The sequence below is a fragment of the Neopelma chrysocephalum genome, unplaced genomic scaffold (genome assembly GCF_003984885.1).
Source record: "Neopelma chrysocephalum unplaced genomic scaffold, ASM398488v2 Primary Assembly neopelma1_22, whole genome shotgun sequence".
Lineage (NCBI taxonomy): Eukaryota > Metazoa > Chordata > Aves > Passeriformes > Pipridae > Neopelma > Neopelma chrysocephalum.
The window spans coordinates 25001500-25021149 of NW_020897689.1; the positions used below are offsets into that span (position 1 = coordinate 25001500).

Sequence of the window (19650 nt, forward strand, 5' to 3'; positions counted from 1 at the left end):
TACCAACCAGTATTTAGATATAAGTCTATTTGGATTCTTAATAACAGTTCAGAATACTAATAAATTACACTCTTTTGATACTTTGCTAATGACAACCTCTACTGCTAGGCATCAGTACCTTAAAATATCACACTGTATTTTTGAATGTCCTATTCTGCTTTGAGAAGATTATATAGTAATGCTGCAGAAGCTAAGCAAGAAAAATCCACTAGGCAGAGTTACCTGGAGAGCACTGAATTGTATATGTAGAGTCATGAATTAGGGGTAGGAATGTCCATTTGTTTTACTGCAAATTACTGTTCCTGAGCTGTAGATGAAGTTTCCATACTTTACATCCGTGTTTTAGCATGTGATAAATTAAACCTCAGCTTACTAGAAATAAAATATTTCCTACTTGCCTGCTTTCTGCTTTATAATTTTTTTTTTAAGTACCCATCCACTGCAGAGTGAGATTGTGATACTTTACAGTTTTCACTATTACTTGAAAGACTTGAAAGTTAAAATTGTATTAATTCATACTTTCGACCATCATTATAATTGTAGGCCCTGTGGTTAGCTATATCTACATTCAAAAACCTCAATAACCTTTTCTTACTTCGAAAGCTGCTTTTAATTGCAGTGAGTGTCAGTCAGGCCTAAAATGGGCTACAACTTCCATTACACCATGTCAGATAGAGACTGTTAGTTTTAATAGCATTTCTGCATAGGAAAACCTTAAAGGAAATAAATCTGGTTTTCATGCTTGCATAGAAGAGGAAACACTTTTCCAAGCCTGTGGTGAAATTCTTTCCGTCTCTGCAAAGACTTGGATTTGTTGTTGCTTTCTGCATAGTGAGGCATAGAAGGACTTGCAGGCTTTTCGTACAGGTTGTGTGAGTTAGCAGTTCAAGAATTTCACCTACTGCTCTCGTTTTAGTCTGTAATTTTAAAAAGTCTTAATATTTGGCTTGCAGAAAGATTTTGGAATATGTTGTCAAGAAGGTGAAGTAGCATACAGAAGCTTGTTAATAACAGAATTTCTTCTCTCCCCATCTTCACTTTTGGGGGACAGTATCAAGAATTTGGAGAATTAAGTTACTGTGGTTTTGCTGTCATGGAAGAGCTCTGCTGCTAAACACTATCATAACTTTTTAGGCTTACTAGAACTATAATGCTGGCCTAGAATTGAATTTTGTCCTATAATATTCTGCTGGTGTGATTGTCTTGCAAAGTCTGAAATGATCATCTTCCAAAGTTCGTATCTTCCTCACATAGTCTGGTGTACTTAAGAGATGCTTTACTCTCTCCAGTTCAGTTATCAGGCCAAGAAAATCGCATCAGATACTGAAGGAATTTGAAAATAGTGATTTGTATTTATTTACCTGACTTTTCAGAGTCATCATGAATAGAAATTTGTAGTAATTTTAGAAAACATGTAAAACAAGAACACTGGCTTCAGGGCAAACTTTTTGTGTGTGGAACTCTTAGTAACTTTGTTGAAAGATACACAAGCTCTGCAGAGTTTGCTTCATTTTTGCTACTTGCTCCATAAGTGCCTGAGTAAATATTTATGGGATGGAAGCCAATGAGAGTGTTGTAACCAAGGAAAGCAAAGATTTTTTTTTAATGATTATTAAAAAAGAAAAGTGGTTATATTAGTGTTTGGCAGAAATCCTTTTTTCTGCAGACCTTCTACTGCAGCTTTCTACTTTACCTTTTACAATAAATCGAGTTCTTCAGTTAAATGTGCTTAAATGATTATGTTACTATTTGGTTATCCACATTTTGGAGCAATAAATCTGGGGGTTATCTTTTAGGATAATTGTATTATTTTAGAGTTTTTTCATAGTCTTGCCTTTAAACAACTCTTCAAATATAACTTTTAATATGTTTTTGCAGATATTTAGCTGCCTCTGCAGAAAATTCCAATGATAACAGAACAGGCTCCACTGTGGACAAAAGTGTGGTATGTCTCACTGATTTTCAGCTTTGTTTTGTCCTAGAAAAGAATCTGTTGCATATATGGACATAAACTGTTTTGAGTTAGAAATGTCATAAATTATTTTAGTGTTTGAAATATAAGAAATCAATGAATAATTTCAAGATGTTTAGTATGGCCTCCCTAATAAAATTATTGGAAAAACAGAATTTCACTTCTTTATATAACATTGGTTTTCCTGAATTGGATAAAATAGCTGAAACTGCGTGCTCTTTTTGTGGAAAAGGATTCACAGTTTTTATCTTTAGAAATATCAAAGTGTTTGTGCAGGATATTTAGAGTACTTTGTCTATCTTAGATATGTACGCTAGCTTTGTGGCAACCATGGAGTCTGGATGTGAGTGGGATGGGAAGCTTGGGCTTTCCAGCAACCCACCATTTTAACTCTGGAGCTGGGCTTCCTATGAACCCAAGTGGGAGGTGGCAGATAATGTACCAGGCTTGGGTATTCTCCTCCTTCCCAAGGGCACCCCACAACCTATTGGGAGTTGGGGCAATGAGGATCTGCATTTATAGAGCAGTTCGCCTTGCAAGAAATGTTCAGGAATTCTTTCAGTTAATGCTTCCCAAGCTCCCTGACAGTCAGGTTTCTAGGAAGGTACACTAAGGTGTTTGAAACAAGGCCTCCTTGGATTCTGTGTAAGTTCTGATGTAAATCAAGCTATTCCCTTAGAGTGGTTTGATATTTTAAAAATTCCATTCTTTCCAGAAAAAAATACTTGTCAAAAAATTCATAATTAACTAAAAGAAATCTTGGCTTTGACTGTGATTTACTTTGTTAGTATTATGTTCTGCTATGTTTTCTGTTGAGAGTAGAAAAGAAGCAGATATCGATCTATGTTCCCTTTTTTCTTAAACTTGCAATATAAGGGTTTTAATGATATATGGCACTATCCAGAGAAAATTTGAAAGGGCAGGGAAACTGATTGTGTCCTTTATTGAGCAACTATATTAATTAATCATTGTAGTGTCTTGATTCTTTATGTATGTTGACATGTTCCACACCTTTTGCTTTCCTCATAAGCATTTGACTGTTGATATAGTAAAATTTCAAAACAGAGCCAGACTTTCAAATATTTGAAGATACTTAAAACTGTGTGCTGGCTTTTGGTTGACTTGGAAGAGAGTTACTGAATGGACTTGGCATGATTAGTGGGATACAGGCAACTGTGTGTAGTTAAAGAACCGTCAGTAGTCCTGCCCATATTGTCAGATACATTTGAATGTCTTGTCATTTCCCAGTTTTGGGAGGTGAAGCTCTGGAAGGATCTGAGGGATATAGGGAGGTTTAAATAAATTTTAAGTTTTTACTACAAGGTATTTTTACCCCACAGTTCTTTCTCAGCTGTTTTTCTTTCATTACATGCTGCAATGAAAACGGTAATGTTGACACATGGTTAGCAAATTAATTAGTTCTGGAAATATAACACAAGATGTTACCTGGTCTATCTGATTTTGAAGTACTGAGTGTCTTCTGGGAGAGACTGAGTGCTACAAATTTCCAAGAAATTCATTGTGTTTTGTGAGTGTGTAAAACTTAACAGAATTAGACCGTGAAGTTAAACAGAAATGGAATTCAACATCCTTTTACTGGATTTCAAACCTTTTTGAAGATCTCATTGTTTACTTTGGTTTAGTACTACCATAACCACCTGTCAACAGTTTAGATATTAAGAAAGAGGAGATTAACAAATTCTTTTGCACTGGATCTTAGGTTTTCTTCATTGCTCAGGGTGCAGAACCAGATGCGCTATTCTGTGGTGACTAAGAGAAAAAAAAAAAAAGAAAAAAGTATGACAGTTCCAAAGGGATTTTTCTTGACTTCTCTGCTGTACACAGGCTTTTCTATAGTACTTTCCTCCCCTGCTGCCTACTCAAAATGGAAGCTGAGAACAAACTAAAACTTAAAGGAATGCTTTTATACTGATTTAATTGTAACTCAGGATATTCTTAAGGTATTATTTAGTCTGTTGATATCAGATTGTGAAAAACTAGTCCGGAAGCCTGTTGTCTTGTACTGATATAATTAGACTGCTCAGCAAGCTTAGATAGGCCCCTTGGGGTACAGCCCTCTGTGAGAACATCCAGAGACAGAAAGAAGCAAGAGGATGCAATAGCTGTCCAAACTAGTAGGAGCCAGTACAGAAATGCCTCAGTTGCCAGATGTCTTTTTGAACCTGTTCTTCATCTATCTCACTTAGTTCCTCTCTGAACCCTGTCTAGAAGGGCTATAGCATGAATAACCAAGAAATGAAAGAGCAATTACATGGAAACTTCTTTATCCTCTGTTCTGTCATTTGGCATTTGCTGTGGTCCTTTTTTACTAAAGTGAGAGATGGCCTTTTAGTCTTGCTTCTTGCTTTATTTCTGATTGGTTCATACTAAGGAGGTAAATGTGTTGTGTACTGGTCCTCCTTCCTCAAAGTTTAGATTTAGAGGCCATATCTGTGGTTTTTGACTACAACCATTGCCTGATCCATATAGTGTTATGTTCTATGTCACACTAGTAATTCTTTTTCTGGAGCTGCTCTGTAAGTGCTGAGATGTCTAATTTTTGGAGGTTTTTTCATTTTTTGGAGTTAAACCAAGAAACAAGAAAGCAAAAGATCAGAACCACTTGAATATGTTGCTTTGAAGAGAGTCTAGATTAGGAATATAATTCTTCTTTATACAGTTCCAAGAGCATTGAGGGAAACATGGAAGAACTAAAGAGGCTGAAATCCTGACAAGATCAGTGGAAAGGTTTATAGTAAATCAACACAAGATTGACTTAATGAGCTTCCTCAAAGTTGAAACCGTCTTGTTAAATGAGGATTTTGGTGATGTTGGATTGAGATTATTGTGCCCAGAGATTCAGTAGAAGGTAGATATTTTAAGACTACATGAAAAGACTGAATTTTTTAATTTATCCTGCTGGCAAACAGTACATGCTGTACAGTAATGTCCTGTATTAGCAGCTAAAGTTTGTTACTATTTTTCAAACCTTAGTACAATTCTAACTGTAAAAGTGATCTCTTACTAAATAGATGTTAAGAGCATTTTCTCCCCATTGCTGATAACTGACAGGCCTGGTTCTGCTTCCTGAACTTGTTGGGAGCTTGAAGATGCATTGCAAAGTAATTGTTCATGCTAGAAGAAGAAATTTTGAGACTAACTAAAATGCTTTCTTATGTCTTTGCAGTAATATCTTTAGTCAGATTCTGAAGATACATAAACTGAGGAGAATTTGATTTAGCTTAGCCCTGTGAATTTTGATGATACCCTAAAATTTTGTGTGCTTGCAAATGACAAAACAGCGTTGTTTCTTGTAATTAAATTTCTTAGCATTTGGGGGGGGGCATCACATTTTAATAAGGTAAAAAATTAGTGTTTAGATAGGAGAGTAAGCTGTGATAGAACGTAAGCGGAACTGAATATTCTGAAATGCTTTTTTTAAGTTTCTAAATTTAATGCATGTACTTTCATGTACAAATATGTATTTAAAGCTGGAAAATATGCAGAAGATGATCTATGAGTTGGAAGAACAGCTACATAATGAAATGCAGTTGAAAGATGAAATGGAGCAAAAGTGCAGGTGAGACTTTGAACTTTAATTGTTTACATAATTTAAATACATCTAACACTTCAGTTCTATGTTACTGCTTTAGGGATTACCAGAATAACACTAAGAATGGTACTGTAGTTCTCCAAGGGAGTTCCAGGCACAGGTTTAAGTAATTCTAAAATTTTCTTGAGTATAGTATGAAGAAAGTGTTTTCTTTTCATTGACACCCGTGTAACACACATTCTTTCTGAACACTTGAGTGTTTGAGTTTATCTGATATCTCTGTATTCAGATGTTTTATTGCACTGAGGTACACACTGATCATGCTGATTTTTTTGAAGATTACATACTGTATATATGGCATATATTAGATTATTAAAATTAACTAGCTAGTTTCTAAATACAGGGTACTTGTTAGAAAACCTTTTTTTTTTCCTGTGACTGACAGATAAGAACAGCTATTTGCTTTCCAAAGTTCTTTCTACCATGTTGAAAGAAGTAGCTATGCAAGAATTTGCATTTTTCTTGCAGCTACACTTACAAACAGTTGGGATTCTTACTTTCTGATAACCAGGCATTTTTATTTAGATTCATGCAAACTGAACTCCCCTTCAGTCAGTTCTCTTTTTGAAGTCTTTTCCTGAAGGACTAAATAATGCCAGGAGGCAACATAGGTATAGGATACAAGAAGAATTTAGGCTTGTGAATTAGGACCAAAGTGTGTAGCTGTACAAGCTACTCATGTGTAAACTGGTAACCAAAGTGGTCTGGTGGGAATTCAGGCTGTGTGACACTGTTACTTACTTCAAGGCAACCTTACTGTTCACACGTTCTGCTTGCTTTCCATAAGCAGGACGTACCCTGCTTGAAGGATATTCAGTAACTGTCTTCCTGCAGTACTACTGAAGTTGTCAGAACACAACAGTGTGTCTTCTGGTATGTCATACCATTCGCTGCAGAGTTAGTAGATAGGATATATTGCTGTAACTGCTCCTTTTTGTACCTCCCAGGTAGCATTGTCTGGGTCCTTTCTGTTACCTCTTTGAAGGGGGCTAACTAGCTACAAAAATGCATTGGGTGGGTCAATGTTACTGCCAGATAACCTCACTCTAATACATTGCTTCAAAAGAGGCGCTTTCAAGTAATATTATTCAGATATCTTTATCTGTAATAGGGAGCTGCTTACTGTTGAATGAATGAACTATTTTAGGTATTTGGAAAGTCACAACAAGAGGAAGTTTTAGCAGTTTACCAGGGTATTCTAATTTTAAGGATAATCTGTTGTGTACATACTCTGTTTTACATTTGCCGATATTTTGCAAATAAAATGTGGCACCTAAAATTTTGCATATTTAATCTGCAAAAAAGTTGATAAATACTTAATATATTTTACAAATTATTTCCAATGGTTGATTGTCTTCTTCAGTTTTAAATGTTCATTACAAAACAGCATTAGTCAAAATATAAATGTTCACTTTAGTAACGGTCACAAATTGTTTCACTAGAAAAACTATGTATGATGTATCTTATTTAATGAGCTTGTTTTATTTTTAGATCTTCAAACATAAAACTAGACAAGATAATGAAAGAACTGGATGAAGAGGTAATTTCTTTCCTCACTGAAGCCACCTTAGTTGGGTAGAGAGTGGAGTAAAGGATAGTACTTTCATGATCCTAAGATATTTCTTCTGTGACTAAAAACTGACTGAGTTTAAGTTGGAGACCAAACCATCATGTTTCAGTATGTTGCATCGGGAGATGCATTTTTATTTGTACACATATTAAAAGCTTTTGCTTTCTGTAAATCATGCTGATTTATGTTTCCTCTGCTAAATATTTTGCTTAGTCTTGCTTATCGCAATTTCTCTGGAGTTTATCAAAATCAATTACTATAAAAATTAATATACAGGTGATTTTCTACCGAGTCCTTATGTTGTCTCTTAATAATAATTTTAATGATTACTTTATATTTAATCATATTAACAACCATTTTTCTAGTAATTTCATAAATTTGTCATGCAGAAGTTAAAAAATACATAGTTTCTGAAAACATTTTCAAGAAAGCCAGAACTCATTCATTGGAAACAATGCATCAGTTTCCTTGATCAATTAGTTGCAGAGATACTGGTTTAGGGATCGTTCCTTAAAATGTAAGTAGAAAATACAGTTGCTTCTAATTTTAGGGAAATCAGAGGAAGAACTTGGAAACAACAGTGTCTCAGATTGAGAAGGAAAAGATGGTGTTGCAACATAAGATAAATGAGTATCAAAGAAAATTTGAACAAGAGAATGAAAGAAGACGAAATGTGGAAAATGAAGGTATGCCATACTGTCCAAACATTAACACTGATGAGGTATATGATATGTTTTGAGATATAATATACTACCATGACATCCTAAGCGCTATCCAACTTTAAAGGTATCTTTTCAAATAATGAACACAAATTTTGAGTTTATTTTTGTCTGAACACAATATTTTTGTTCTTATTTTCAAATTCTATTCTCTGCAGTGTGAGAAATGCCAGGAATTTTTTAGAGCATGTTTGTGTAAAAAAACCCCAAGAACAAAACCCTAAGGATGTTTTTTAATCTGCTGTGTTAATGGTGAAATTTCTCTTTAGTGTCCACACTAAAAGATCAGATGGAAGACTTGAAAAAAATCAGCCAGCATTCACAAATTTCAAATGAGAAGATAACACAATTACAAAAACAAGTATGTTGCTTCTGTTCTTTGTCTTCATTATTTCTTAGATTTCAGCATTCAAATGTATTGAGCATTCAAATGTAACAAAAATGGTCCCAATAATTTTTATATTTGAGAATCTTGTCTGGTTTATTTTAACAGCTAGAAGAAGCAAATGATTTGCTGAGGACAGAATCTGATACAGCAGCAAGACTGAGGAAGGGTAACACAGAAATGAGCAAGTCATTAAGTCAGTTAGAATCACTGAATAGAGAACTGCAGGAAAGGTGCAGAGTTCTGGAAAGCACAAAACTGCAGGTGGAGAAAGATTATTACCAACTACAAGCAGCTTTGGAGTCGGAACGAAGGGACAAAAGTCATGGATCTGAAATGATTGGAGAGCTACAGGGTAATTCTTCTGTATTTATACTTTACCAAAAAAGTGGTGATAACCCTACTTTGTTAAATAAAGTACAGTTAGATAAAGGAAGGAAAGCCAACCTGCAAACCAATTCTGACTTAACAATTTCTGAAGATTGGATCTTATTTCCTGATTATGTCTGAGCAGCTCTTGGGAGGGAGAGAGAGTATCAAAACCAAAGAGTGACAAACAGTGATTGTGAATCTGGGGCTTCCCTGACTAAAAGTCTGAGTCCAGTGTTACAAAAATATGAACAGCTGATACAGTGCTAGAGAAGACACACCACTCTATCTTACTGCCTTGTGCAGTTGCCACATTTATGTATCCTGCACTTTCTCTTGTTTCGTACGTGGAGAATGCGATCCTGTTAAATTGCATTGTTTTATTATGATTCTCCATTACTTTATAAGCAAGATGAAGGGCATAGTAAGGGATGCAGATGTGGAATCCCTTTTTTCAAGATGCTTGGAACTTCCTACCATTTGTACTGATTCTTCATACCAGAAACTATTCAGATACATTAGTTCATGACTGTGCCTGTGCTAATGGATCCTGTCTCTTAACTTGTTGTTTTAAGCCATCTCTCTGGAGTACTGAGTTTCCATGAGGCACAGTCTTTAAATGAGGACTTTTCCTTTCCATACTAAAAGGGATCTTGCAAGATGGAGACTTTTTACCAGGGCCTGTAGTTTCAGGACAAGGAGCAATGGTTTTGAATTGAAAGCAAATAGATTTACATTAGATATAGGAATAAACTTTTTACAATAAGGATGGTGAGACCCTGGAATGGGTTACCCGGAGAAATTGTTGTTGCCCTGTCCCTGGAAGTGTTCCAGGCTGGGTTGGATGGGGCTTTGAGCAATGTGGTCTAGTGAAAGATGATCCTGCATGTGACAGGGAGTTTGAACTAGATGATCTTCAAAGGTGTCTTCCAACCTGTGTGGAGGTGATTCTACTTAGTATTTAGTGTGAACTTCTGATACCGCACAGGGGCTTGCGGTAGATGCTGTGCGGTATGGGGAATGGTTCCTTTAGCTGTGTCAGAGCACTTAAAATCATAGAGTGGTTTCAGCTGGAAAAGACTCTTAAGATCATTGAGTCCCACTGTCAACCCAGTGCTGCCAAGTCCACCACTAACCCATGTTCCTAAGTGCCACATTCACATGGTTTTTGAACACTTCTAGGAATGGTGATTCCACCACTTCCCTGGGCAGCCTGTTCCAATGCCTGACTACCCTTTCTGTGAAGAAATTTTTCCTAATACCCAATCTAAACCTTCCCTGGTGCCATCTTGTAGATGGGTGTCACATTTGCTCACCTCCAGTCAACTGGGACCTCCCCATGATTTGAGTCACAGTTAGGTGAATACATATTGTGTTAGTACCTGTAGATCCATTTGACACTGATTTTCTGTGTAATGTGCCTTATCTACGTATTAGTGAAGTTAGCATCGGAAAAGGTGCTTGTTGCATAGCATAGCAGAACTTGTATTAATGGAAGACATTTTACATATTAGATATGGGAAGTGATGGAAGGCAGGTACCAATTTTGGCATGTGATTGGTTTTTGTGAATTGTTACTGATGGCATGCATAGAGTGGCCAAAAAGGTCAATTTCCTCTACAATCCACAGCCTTTGTATGGCTGAAAATTTTGAAGCTGTAAATATTTTATGGGCCCAGAAATCAATAAAGGCTGAAAAGCCAATTGATCTAAGTCAAGTAACTAATATTGAATGGTATTTAATTTCTTGTGGCAGTTCGGATTACAACTTTACAAGAAGAAGTAAAAAACGTTAAAAACAATCTTGAAAGAGTGGAAGCAGAAAGAAAACAAGTACAGGATATGCTTAATCATTCAGAAAAGGTATGGTAAAATGGTGTTGAGACTAATGTTCTTTGTCAGCTTTTGACTGTATTTTCACGTAGTATTTATTGATGTTTCCAATTCCTGTGTTATTCCTCTAAATTAGCCTTATGTTAAAATTATTAACTAAATAATTTACAATCTCATGAGGATGGTCTCACAAGTCCTCGGGTAGTTCTTACTTGTAGCATTGGACATAAAAATGTCATTTGTTGTTCACTGTCACTGATTTGAAGATCCAGCCCTTCTGCCGCTAGCAAGGAATTTTTTCTGCCTGCCTAACTATCGTTGCAGAGAGTTGCTTGTGAAATTCTATGAACATTTAAAAAGCTGAAGTTTAAATTTCTGCTTTTACTGGATTTTACTTTGATTGTAACAGTGCCAGGCCTTTTGATCAACTTTGGAGCTGAAGCATTTCGATTTTTCTGTCCTTCCTTCTGAATGGTAGCAACATGTTCCCCTAATGTCTCTGATCCCCTCCATAAGATGGAGAAACAAGTAAAGAAGAGTAAAAGGAAATCCTACACCCTTTCTCCAGACAGGCTATGTAGTTAGCTCTGTGTTTTGAAGTCAGGTAAAACCTTACTTTGCTGTGCAGTCTATACAAATAAACCAGAGAGGTGTGACTATCTATGAGGGAAGGGGCAAGCAATTCTGATTTGATGTTACATGAAGCAGCTATTCAAAGGCAAGTCCCTGTCTCCTTAAGCTCATCTCCAGTGCTTGTTTCGTGAGTTACTGTTAATGACTGGCAGTTTCAGCCATGAAATAACAGAATGGTATCCAGGTAACAATAAATCAGATTCCTGTGTGCTCTAGCATTTTCAGTGTATTAGTTTCTAATTTAGATGACTACTTACTATTCAAATGGAGAAGTTTCCATTATCTTACAAATTTATAGACTACTGAAAAAAGTTAATGAAGTTTTCTCCAGAGCACTGAGTACAGGTTTTGTCTGTTACCATTTTTTATTAAGCATGGAAAATAACATTGATGATTTCTTGATAACAAAAAGTTAACACTAAAGAAGGGAATAAAGGAAATGTGATTCCCTCAGGTATTATAGAAATCTTAAAACTTTTTTCTTATCCTTAGGAAAAAAATAATCTAGAGATAGATTTGAACTACAAGCTCAAATCATTACAAGACAGATTAGAACAGGAAGTCAATGAGCACAAAGTGACTAAAGCTCGGTTAACTGACAAGCATCAGTCAATAGAGGAGGCAAGATCAGTTGCAATGTGTGGTAAGTGTTTCTTGCAAGTCTCAGGTAAATACATATTAAAAGTTATTTTTATTATGACACCTCAAAACACATTGTCTTAAAATGTAGTACTCTCACACAAGTCTTTAATCCCTTGTGTAAAGAAAATGCGTATTGAAATCTTAAAACACGAAAACTACACATTTAAAATTATTTTCTCTACTATGGTACTTGTTCCATAAAAATTGCATTGTTTCTTAATGTTTTGCGTATCTTACTGCATTTGCAATTCAAAACCTTCCTTGGCTTCTAAAATGCTATTGATTCTTAAAATTCTGGCTAATGCTGAACAGAATTGAAAGAATGCATTATCAAGACAGATGTCTTAGAGCAATCATTTCTGTGTAACTGCATTAAAAATATCAGTATTAGACTTGTCTGAAGTGTGAAGTTTCTTTTATAGATACATGTCCATGAATCTTGATCTCTTAATTGAATATGTCAGGTTTTCTCTGTGAAGTTCATCAGTACCTAAATGTGACTTTTCAGAGAACTAACACGAATGGTAGCATTTCTTTTCTTTTGCTCTACTATCCATTCATGAGAATGAAACTTTGATGATTACTTCATGAGTCTGCATTCTTTTATTTATAGTTCAGTTGTCATGATAACGTTCCAGTGCTTTGATTGCAGATTGGAATTATATTTCTTTTTTAGTGTCCCTTGTAATAATGCCAGGAACTTTGTACTCAGTAGTCAGTCCATCTAATAGCAAAAGAGCTTAAATAGCTGAACAAAAGTGTCTGAAAAATATTAGGATATTTAAGACTGTGTTTACAAAAGCATGCCTGCAGATGCTATGTATTAATTTTTGCTGTATTTCTTTCCTTAATATTTTTAGAAATGGAAAAAAAGGTAAAGGAAGAACGGGCAGCAAGAGAAAAGGCAGAAAATCGAATAGTTCAAGCTGAAAAACAGTGTTCCATGTTGGACTTTGACCTGAAGCAATCTCAGCAGAAACTGGAACACCTTCTTGAGCAAAAGGAGAGACTGGAAGATGAAGTAAGCAAAATGTTCATCCTTAACAATCTTCTATAAAGATAAGAAAATTAGGGTTGCACTCAGAAATAGAAAAGTAAATTCACTTAAACTGAGCTGCTTGTATAATACACCTCTCAGTAGAATTGAAGATTGTTGTTGGCCTACATAGGGTTAGGTACTTTATGCTTGTTTCTTAGCTCTTGCATGCCTTACATATTTGAGCCCTCAATTTAATATAAAGCAATTTTTTGTGTTTTCTCTTTTTTAAAAGAAAAATCTTACTTGTGAATTTGACTGTGTAGTCTGATTGGTTTGGATGGTTTGCAGATCTGAGTCTGTATTCTCTAGAGAAGGTTTTGTTCAAGGAATTGCAATTAGAATATTGGGGGTGAAGACTAGGTTCTAAGAATAATAGTTTCATTCTTGCATTTTCATGACAGGACACTGGGAATGAAAGTTTTAACACCTTACGGGTCATAACTCATGTAAATTAGTTTTTATATAGCTGGTAGGCTGCAGTTTTTTTCTAGGGTGAGAAGTTTTAAGATGTGAAATCCACAGATTGGTTTGCAGGACCTTTCAGCACATGATTTGGGTTTCTTCCATTGTTGCATTTAAGATAAGATAAAACAAATTTGGGACTTCGAAATAAGCTAAGTATGGGAAAGCTTTATCATCATGCAGCGTCGTAGCTGTACTTTCTATAAGGGCAGCAGCTTTGTGTAAGATTATTGCACTGAAGTGTTTGGAGATTTAGGAGTATTTTTTTGTACAGTACACTATGTAGCATCTAGTCAATGGTGTTTAATATAAAATAATCTGGGTATGAAACATGTTCAATCACATGCAATTGGTTATTTAGCTAGCACTCCTAAATTGAAATATGTCTCATTTAGGTAAAGAATCTGACATTTAAGCTGGAACAGGAGACAAATAAGCGAATAATGGCACAGAATGAATTAAAGTTACAAGCTTTTGAAGCTGATAACTTAAAGGGTTCCGAGAAGCAGCTGAAACAGGAAATCAATACGTTGTTGGAAGCAAAGAGGTTACTGGAATTCGAATCGGCTCAACTTACTAAGTAAGTAAAAATCTGAAGTAAAATGGAAAAAATTGCATAATTATACATGTACTGTTTTGCCTGTTCCTGTTACTGAATAAAGTTATTTGGTGCATAGGCATTTTTTCCTAAACTAAAAGAGTATTTTTAGCTGCATGTTGTGATTTCTGTATGTAGCCTTCAGTGTTGGAATAGTTTTGTTATGAGCTATGATGCAGACCAGTTCTTGACTCATCTTTCTATGTTAACACATATATATGGCATATATATGTATATATATACCACTTTTATTTGAGTGACTCCTTTATGGATTGACTGTGATACTACTTACTAAATCATATGGGATTCTTACATTTAGTACATGGGAGTCAATAGCTTTTTTCCCCTTTAATTACTTGATTTATTTTCTTAACATTTCTTAAACTGACTGAAGACATTTTTCATTAATTAGGGTTCTATTATATATTCCTTCAGCTGGCTTAACATTTGTCCATTTAGACGACTTCTCATCTTCTAAATTACATACTGAGATGATCGTCAGTTTATAATAAGAAATGTAATTAAATCAGAATTTTAGAATACAGCGAACTGTTAGTTTTCATGAAATAATATGTATGCAAATATAAGATTGTCGTAGGATGCTGTTCTGGTTAGAAATTGTCTTTGTCTTTTGTTAGTAGCTGACTTCTTACATGTTTTCCATTTTTATTTCTTCAAAGGCAGTACAGAGGAAATGAATGTCAAATGCGTGAGCTTCAGGATCAGCTTGAAGCTGAGCAGTATTTTTCGGTAAGACTTGCCAAGAACTGTGTATGCTACATTTTGACATAAAATCATTTAACAGTGAATAGTTAATAGATACTAAAATTTTTTAAACGTAAATAACAGCCTGGCATAAATCAGCAATGCGGAAAATCCTGCTTGAAATACAAACAATGAAAAAATGTTAGAGAATGTTAGATAGTGTATCTAAAATGTTGCTTTGTGCTTGTTTGTCAAAACTTTTATATTACATTGAATTACTCTTATCTGAAGTATTCATCAGAGTAGTTCCTATCTTGAGGTTGGAAAAGAGATACTTTTCTGACATAATGGCAAACTTTACAGAGAGTTCAAAATTTCCGTACTTACTGGAAAATAATGCATGCTATTGATCTGCCTTAAGCATATTTAAGAACCATAGATCCAGTAGCATTCTGCATCTTCTAAAAAGATACCTTCTCTGCACCTGAATCTCTGCACCTGAAGAGCCTTATTGGGTACTCCAGGTAGCCAAAATGTCTATTTCATAGATGTAGTTTCATCTGTTTCCTTTCTGTGAAAAGAAACAGTAGCATGAGATTATCTGTAACACCTGAACTTCAGATACATTTTGAATATGGACAGTCTCATTTCAGTTTGGGAATTACTATCAAATTCAGTTCTTTCTCTGAGGAGCAATAAAAATTTTTATATTTGCTAAACTCATATGATTGTCATTTCATTATGTGTTACAGGGGTTTTTTTGTGCATTTTTTCATGACATAAGTAGATCTAGAACATTGTATTTAATTCTCAGTTTTCCCTTTTTTCGCTATCATGTAGTTTAAATGAGACATTCATAATTCAGCCTGAATATTCAGCAAAAGTAGTTTACTGTAGAAGACCAAATTTTAACTTTCAGAATTATGAATGGTGTTAATACAGTAATTAAGAACAGAAGTCATTCACAGAAGTCATTCACATAAATCAGGCCTCAATTGAATCACTTATTAAGAGAAAGTCTGCACACAAAAAACTTTAAGAGAAAAGATATGTGGACACAAGGAGAATACAACAGGTGAAAGCACAGGTCAGTAGCAGGCTTATTTCACTAACATTTTGAGACAGTGATGCTACAAGAGCATGCAGGTTTTGTCCTATTGTCTCTCAGAGACTTTCTCTGCTGTGTCCTAGTGCCTTCCTTCACTTTTGCAAGCACAGTGCAAAGTGTTTGTGCATCTGTGTAGGAAAATAGACTAGATAAATGAAAACTAACCTGGTCACATCATGTGCCTATCCAAGGGAAACGGGAGAAGCATCTCAGACAGGCAGGAAGGAGGAAATTTCATTAAAGACAGTATTGGCATGTGTTGTGGTTTGGCAGATTCAAACTAACTAGTCTGAAAACAAAGGAAAATTTCAGTGTGGAATTTGAATAATGATTCTTTTTTTATGCTTTCTTTTACAGACACTTTACAAAACTCAGGTTAAAGAACTGAAAGAGGAAATTGATGAAAAGAATAAAGAAACGCAAAGAAAAATGCAGGAGTTGCAAAATGAAAAGTATGTTTATTGTGTTTCTCAAATACACATAAGTTTTTCCGTGTAGTATCATCTCACTCATGAAGATTTTGATTCAGATTTAAGATGTTTTAATTCCTTCAGGAAAAGACAGGTCTTAAAAGTGTTCCATAACATCTTGTAAGATGGCAAATACATAGGATGTTACCTATGCTGGCTCACAAAGCCAAATATGATTATTCATATTTGCTTTGGACACTGTAATGTCTGGAAGAAGAAAGATGACTTCTCTGAGAATTCAGTAATATGCAAAAATTTGAAAAAAAATTACAATTTGTGGTAATCATCTCACTTATGTAACAACTTTTTTTATTTGATTATATTATCCTGATAATCCTGGTATATTCCTATAGTCAATAAAATAATTTGAGAAAAGTTAATGAAGAGTCTTTGAATTAAAAATTTAGTATACTAGTACTACATTCTAAGCTAGCAAATAAGAAAAGTTTTTTAAGCTTGCTTTTTTGATTTCTTAATTTATATATTTATCCTGAAGGAGACTGTAGCCTTATGCATGAAGTAGTTTCTTTCTTCTTAAGTCCGAGTCTCTTGTTCTACTTGAGCATCAGCATTGCAAAACCAGAATCTGAAGGGCAGAAGTTATGTACAGTGTTCATGGTGCATTTTGGTGGTCTAAGAAAGGAAGAAAGAAAGGATACTTTGGTAATAAATGTGATGTAGGAGAAGAATACATCAGTATGGAAAGTTGTTCAGGAGTAGTATCTAACTTAAAAATAAAAAATATAGAGAGGGCAGAAGAGATAGGTGAGACTTCTTTTATTCTTCTTGTTGTTTTTTTTCTTACTTATTTTTATAGACTCTTTACATTCTATTCCCTCACTGTTCTCTACAATCTTTTGTTCATCATAAACATTTCTCACTTGGATACTACTGTGGGAATTGTGATAATGGGTGAATGTGGGTTAAGTATATTTTGATGGACTACTCTTTACATGTAATTTAATTTTATTTTTTATTCCTCAAAGACATGAGAATTTAGCTTGATGTTTCATGGATGATTGAAATTTTAATGAAATCGTAATAAGCTTGCTGCTGTCACTTGTGTAGACCATCGAAAGATACAAGTATACAGAGCATGGTTTTATAAGTCTTGCTTTTCTTAAGAAGCTAAGATAATGACAATTAGCTGAGCGGTATAATTTAGGTCTGATAGTCTTCCTGAAAATTTGCCATGTTTTGCGTAGGAGAATGAAATCCTGATGTCCTTTTTTACAGAGAAACGCTCACTACCCAGTTGGATTTAGCTGAAACCAAAGCTGAGTCAGAACGGTTGGCACGAGCACTCCTTGAAGAACAGTACTTTGAATTGAGTCAGGAAAGCAAAAAAGCAGCATCAAGGCACAGGCAAGAATTGACTGATATGGACAGCATCATAAGAAGGGTAAACTAACTGTTATTAATGCCTATATATATCTCTTTCAGCTGGAAACATAAATTCATGGTTTTAATTTACAAAATCTTGTTCTGGTCTTAAGTGATAAGTCAAGTATCTTAAGTTTTGGGCTCACTTGGAACCTTATACATTTAAATTTCATTATGTGGACTCCCAAAGAAACATAGACTTGATTATTCTGAGGTGAAGCCAAAAGGAAAATCAAGTGAATGTCTCTAATTCAGTTATTAGGCTTTTGTATTTGCTTCCTGTCATTATTTAAACCTTGTAGATTTGTGGAGCAGTGTATTAGAGACTCCTACTGCAAAGTAACTTAGTTTTTAAAATAACCCACTTGAGAGTCTTGAGTAACCCCCAAACTGTAATTTTTGAAGGTATTTTATACCATAACTTTTGAGCATTAGTGATCGATAAATGTGTTTAACTGAAGAGTCTCAAACAGCAAGCGTATGTAGCATAGTCATTTTATCATTATTGTTTTTTCCCATTTAACCTCAGCTATGCACATTTTCTTAAGAGTCCTGGGGGTGTAAAACTCTAGGCATAACTAGGCTCAGTTTCTCAAAGCTTTGTCGACACTGCCATGGGTATTCCATCTCTGTAAAGATACTGGAACTAGTGTTTGTTTCATGTTTTCTTTTTTAAGCTTGAAATCTCCAGAATGCCACCATTTCTTAAGAAGCATTTAGAAGATATCTCTGTGGCATCAAAGTAATACCTTCTTGCCAATATGTTTGTTGGTTTCAAATATTCTGCTAATTTTTTCAGACAGCTTGATACACAGTCATTTGTATGGGCTTCAAACAAAACCTTTTTCAGGAATAAGGTTATGTCTGGTTTTTAATATGTATTTGTTAGGTGATCTTGGCTGTGGGAGCTAACATATTCACATATCTGAAGAGTCATGGGTTTCCTTTCCAGATTTTTTTTTATCAACCTATGTGCGTATTTATCTACATATGCTTTGATGTAGACCAAATTTAGTTTTATTTTTCTCCTGATTTATAACTGTTTTTCATGATTTATGACAATTATTTAGTAGTAAATGCCTTGTGTATACTGTAGCCTTTAATGCTGGAGTTGTAGCTTCTGTCAGCTGCTTTTCTGTCTGGATTCAAGGGATCAGGTCTCTAGGTACTACTTCTTCCAAAGTACCACAAATTGCCACATTCAATAACTGACAATCTAACTTGAGTTTTTAATTATATATTACAGTGTTGTCAGTTCTGCAAAGATCATTTAAAAAAAATTATCTGGGACAGGTGTATTTTGAGCCTTCTGGTAAATCAAGACAGCACAGAAGAATAGTTTAAAAATTCACATAGGCAGGAATGTGTTTGAAGTAAGTGGTTGGTATAGATTTAAGGGTAGTTAAAATTATACTGTTATAAATATTTTTAGGATTTATGGCAACTTCTTTATTTTAAAATGTGTTTGTTTTCATATAGCTGGAAGAAACCAATAACACATTAACCAAAGATGTTGATTTGATAACAAAGGAAAACACAGAGATCAATGAAAAATTTAAGAAACAGGAGGAAGGTATGTCATTTATGGAGTTTTAATTCATCTGTTTTGAAACACAAATGAATTTGAAGCATATGTGGAGAAATGGGAAATGGGAGAAGACATTGCTGTTTATCTTCCCTATTATTTTGGGCTTGATGAAAAACAATATAAGTAATTGTTTTAATCTTGAAAATATATCTTCTATGTAAATTGCACCATTTTTAAAAAGGGTGCAAAGGAGGACTCTGGGAACTACTGACCTGTCTGCCTCAACTCTCTGCCTGGAAAGATCATGGAACAGAGCCTCCTAGAAGCTCTGCTAAGGCACATGGAGGACAGGGAGGTGATGGAGTGACTCCATCAGTGGACAAGGGAAGGGCTACAGATGTCATTTACTGGACTTCTGTAAAGCCTTTGACATGGTCCCCCACAATATCCCTCCCTTTAAATTGGGGAGATGTTGATTTGGTGGATGGACTGTTTGGTGGATGAGGAATAGGCTGGATTGTCTCATCCAGAGAGTAGGAGTCAATGGCTCAGTGTCCCAATGGACATCAGTGACAAGTGGTGTCCCTTAGGGATCTGTACTGGGACCAGTACTGTTCAGTA

General features: G+C 35.0%; 1 protein-coding gene across 6 annotated transcripts in view; it reads left to right on the forward strand.

Moving 5' to 3' along the window:
- The window catches only part of ROCK1 (Rho associated coiled-coil containing protein kinase 1), an 87090-nt gene that overhangs the window by 43653 nt on the left and 23787 nt on the right, over positions 1 to 19650 (forward strand). For all 6 annotated transcript variants that reach the window (XR_003533024.1, XR_003533022.1, XM_027675562.1 and 3 more), the window contains 14 exons: positions 1879 to 1945; positions 5464 to 5552; positions 7077 to 7125; positions 7706 to 7841; positions 8144 to 8235; positions 8368 to 8614; positions 10385 to 10491; positions 11587 to 11737; positions 12597 to 12757; positions 13633 to 13817; positions 14516 to 14585; positions 16006 to 16100; positions 17355 to 17520; positions 18981 to 19074. Coding sequence is in view for 4 of the 6 variants with exons in the window: in XM_027675562.1 (XP_027531363.1) it covers positions 1879 to 1945; positions 5464 to 5552; positions 7077 to 7125; positions 7706 to 7841; positions 8144 to 8235; positions 8368 to 8614; positions 10385 to 10491; positions 11587 to 11737; positions 12597 to 12757; positions 13633 to 13817; positions 14516 to 14585; positions 16006 to 16100; positions 17355 to 17520; positions 18981 to 19074 (1709 nt within the window). In the remaining 2 variants the exon portion in view is untranslated. The remainder of the gene's footprint in view (positions 1 to 1878; positions 1946 to 5463; positions 5553 to 7076; positions 7126 to 7705; positions 7842 to 8143; positions 8236 to 8367; positions 8615 to 10384; positions 10492 to 11586; positions 11738 to 12596; positions 12758 to 13632; positions 13818 to 14515; positions 14586 to 16005; positions 16101 to 17354; positions 17521 to 18980; positions 19075 to 19650) is intronic.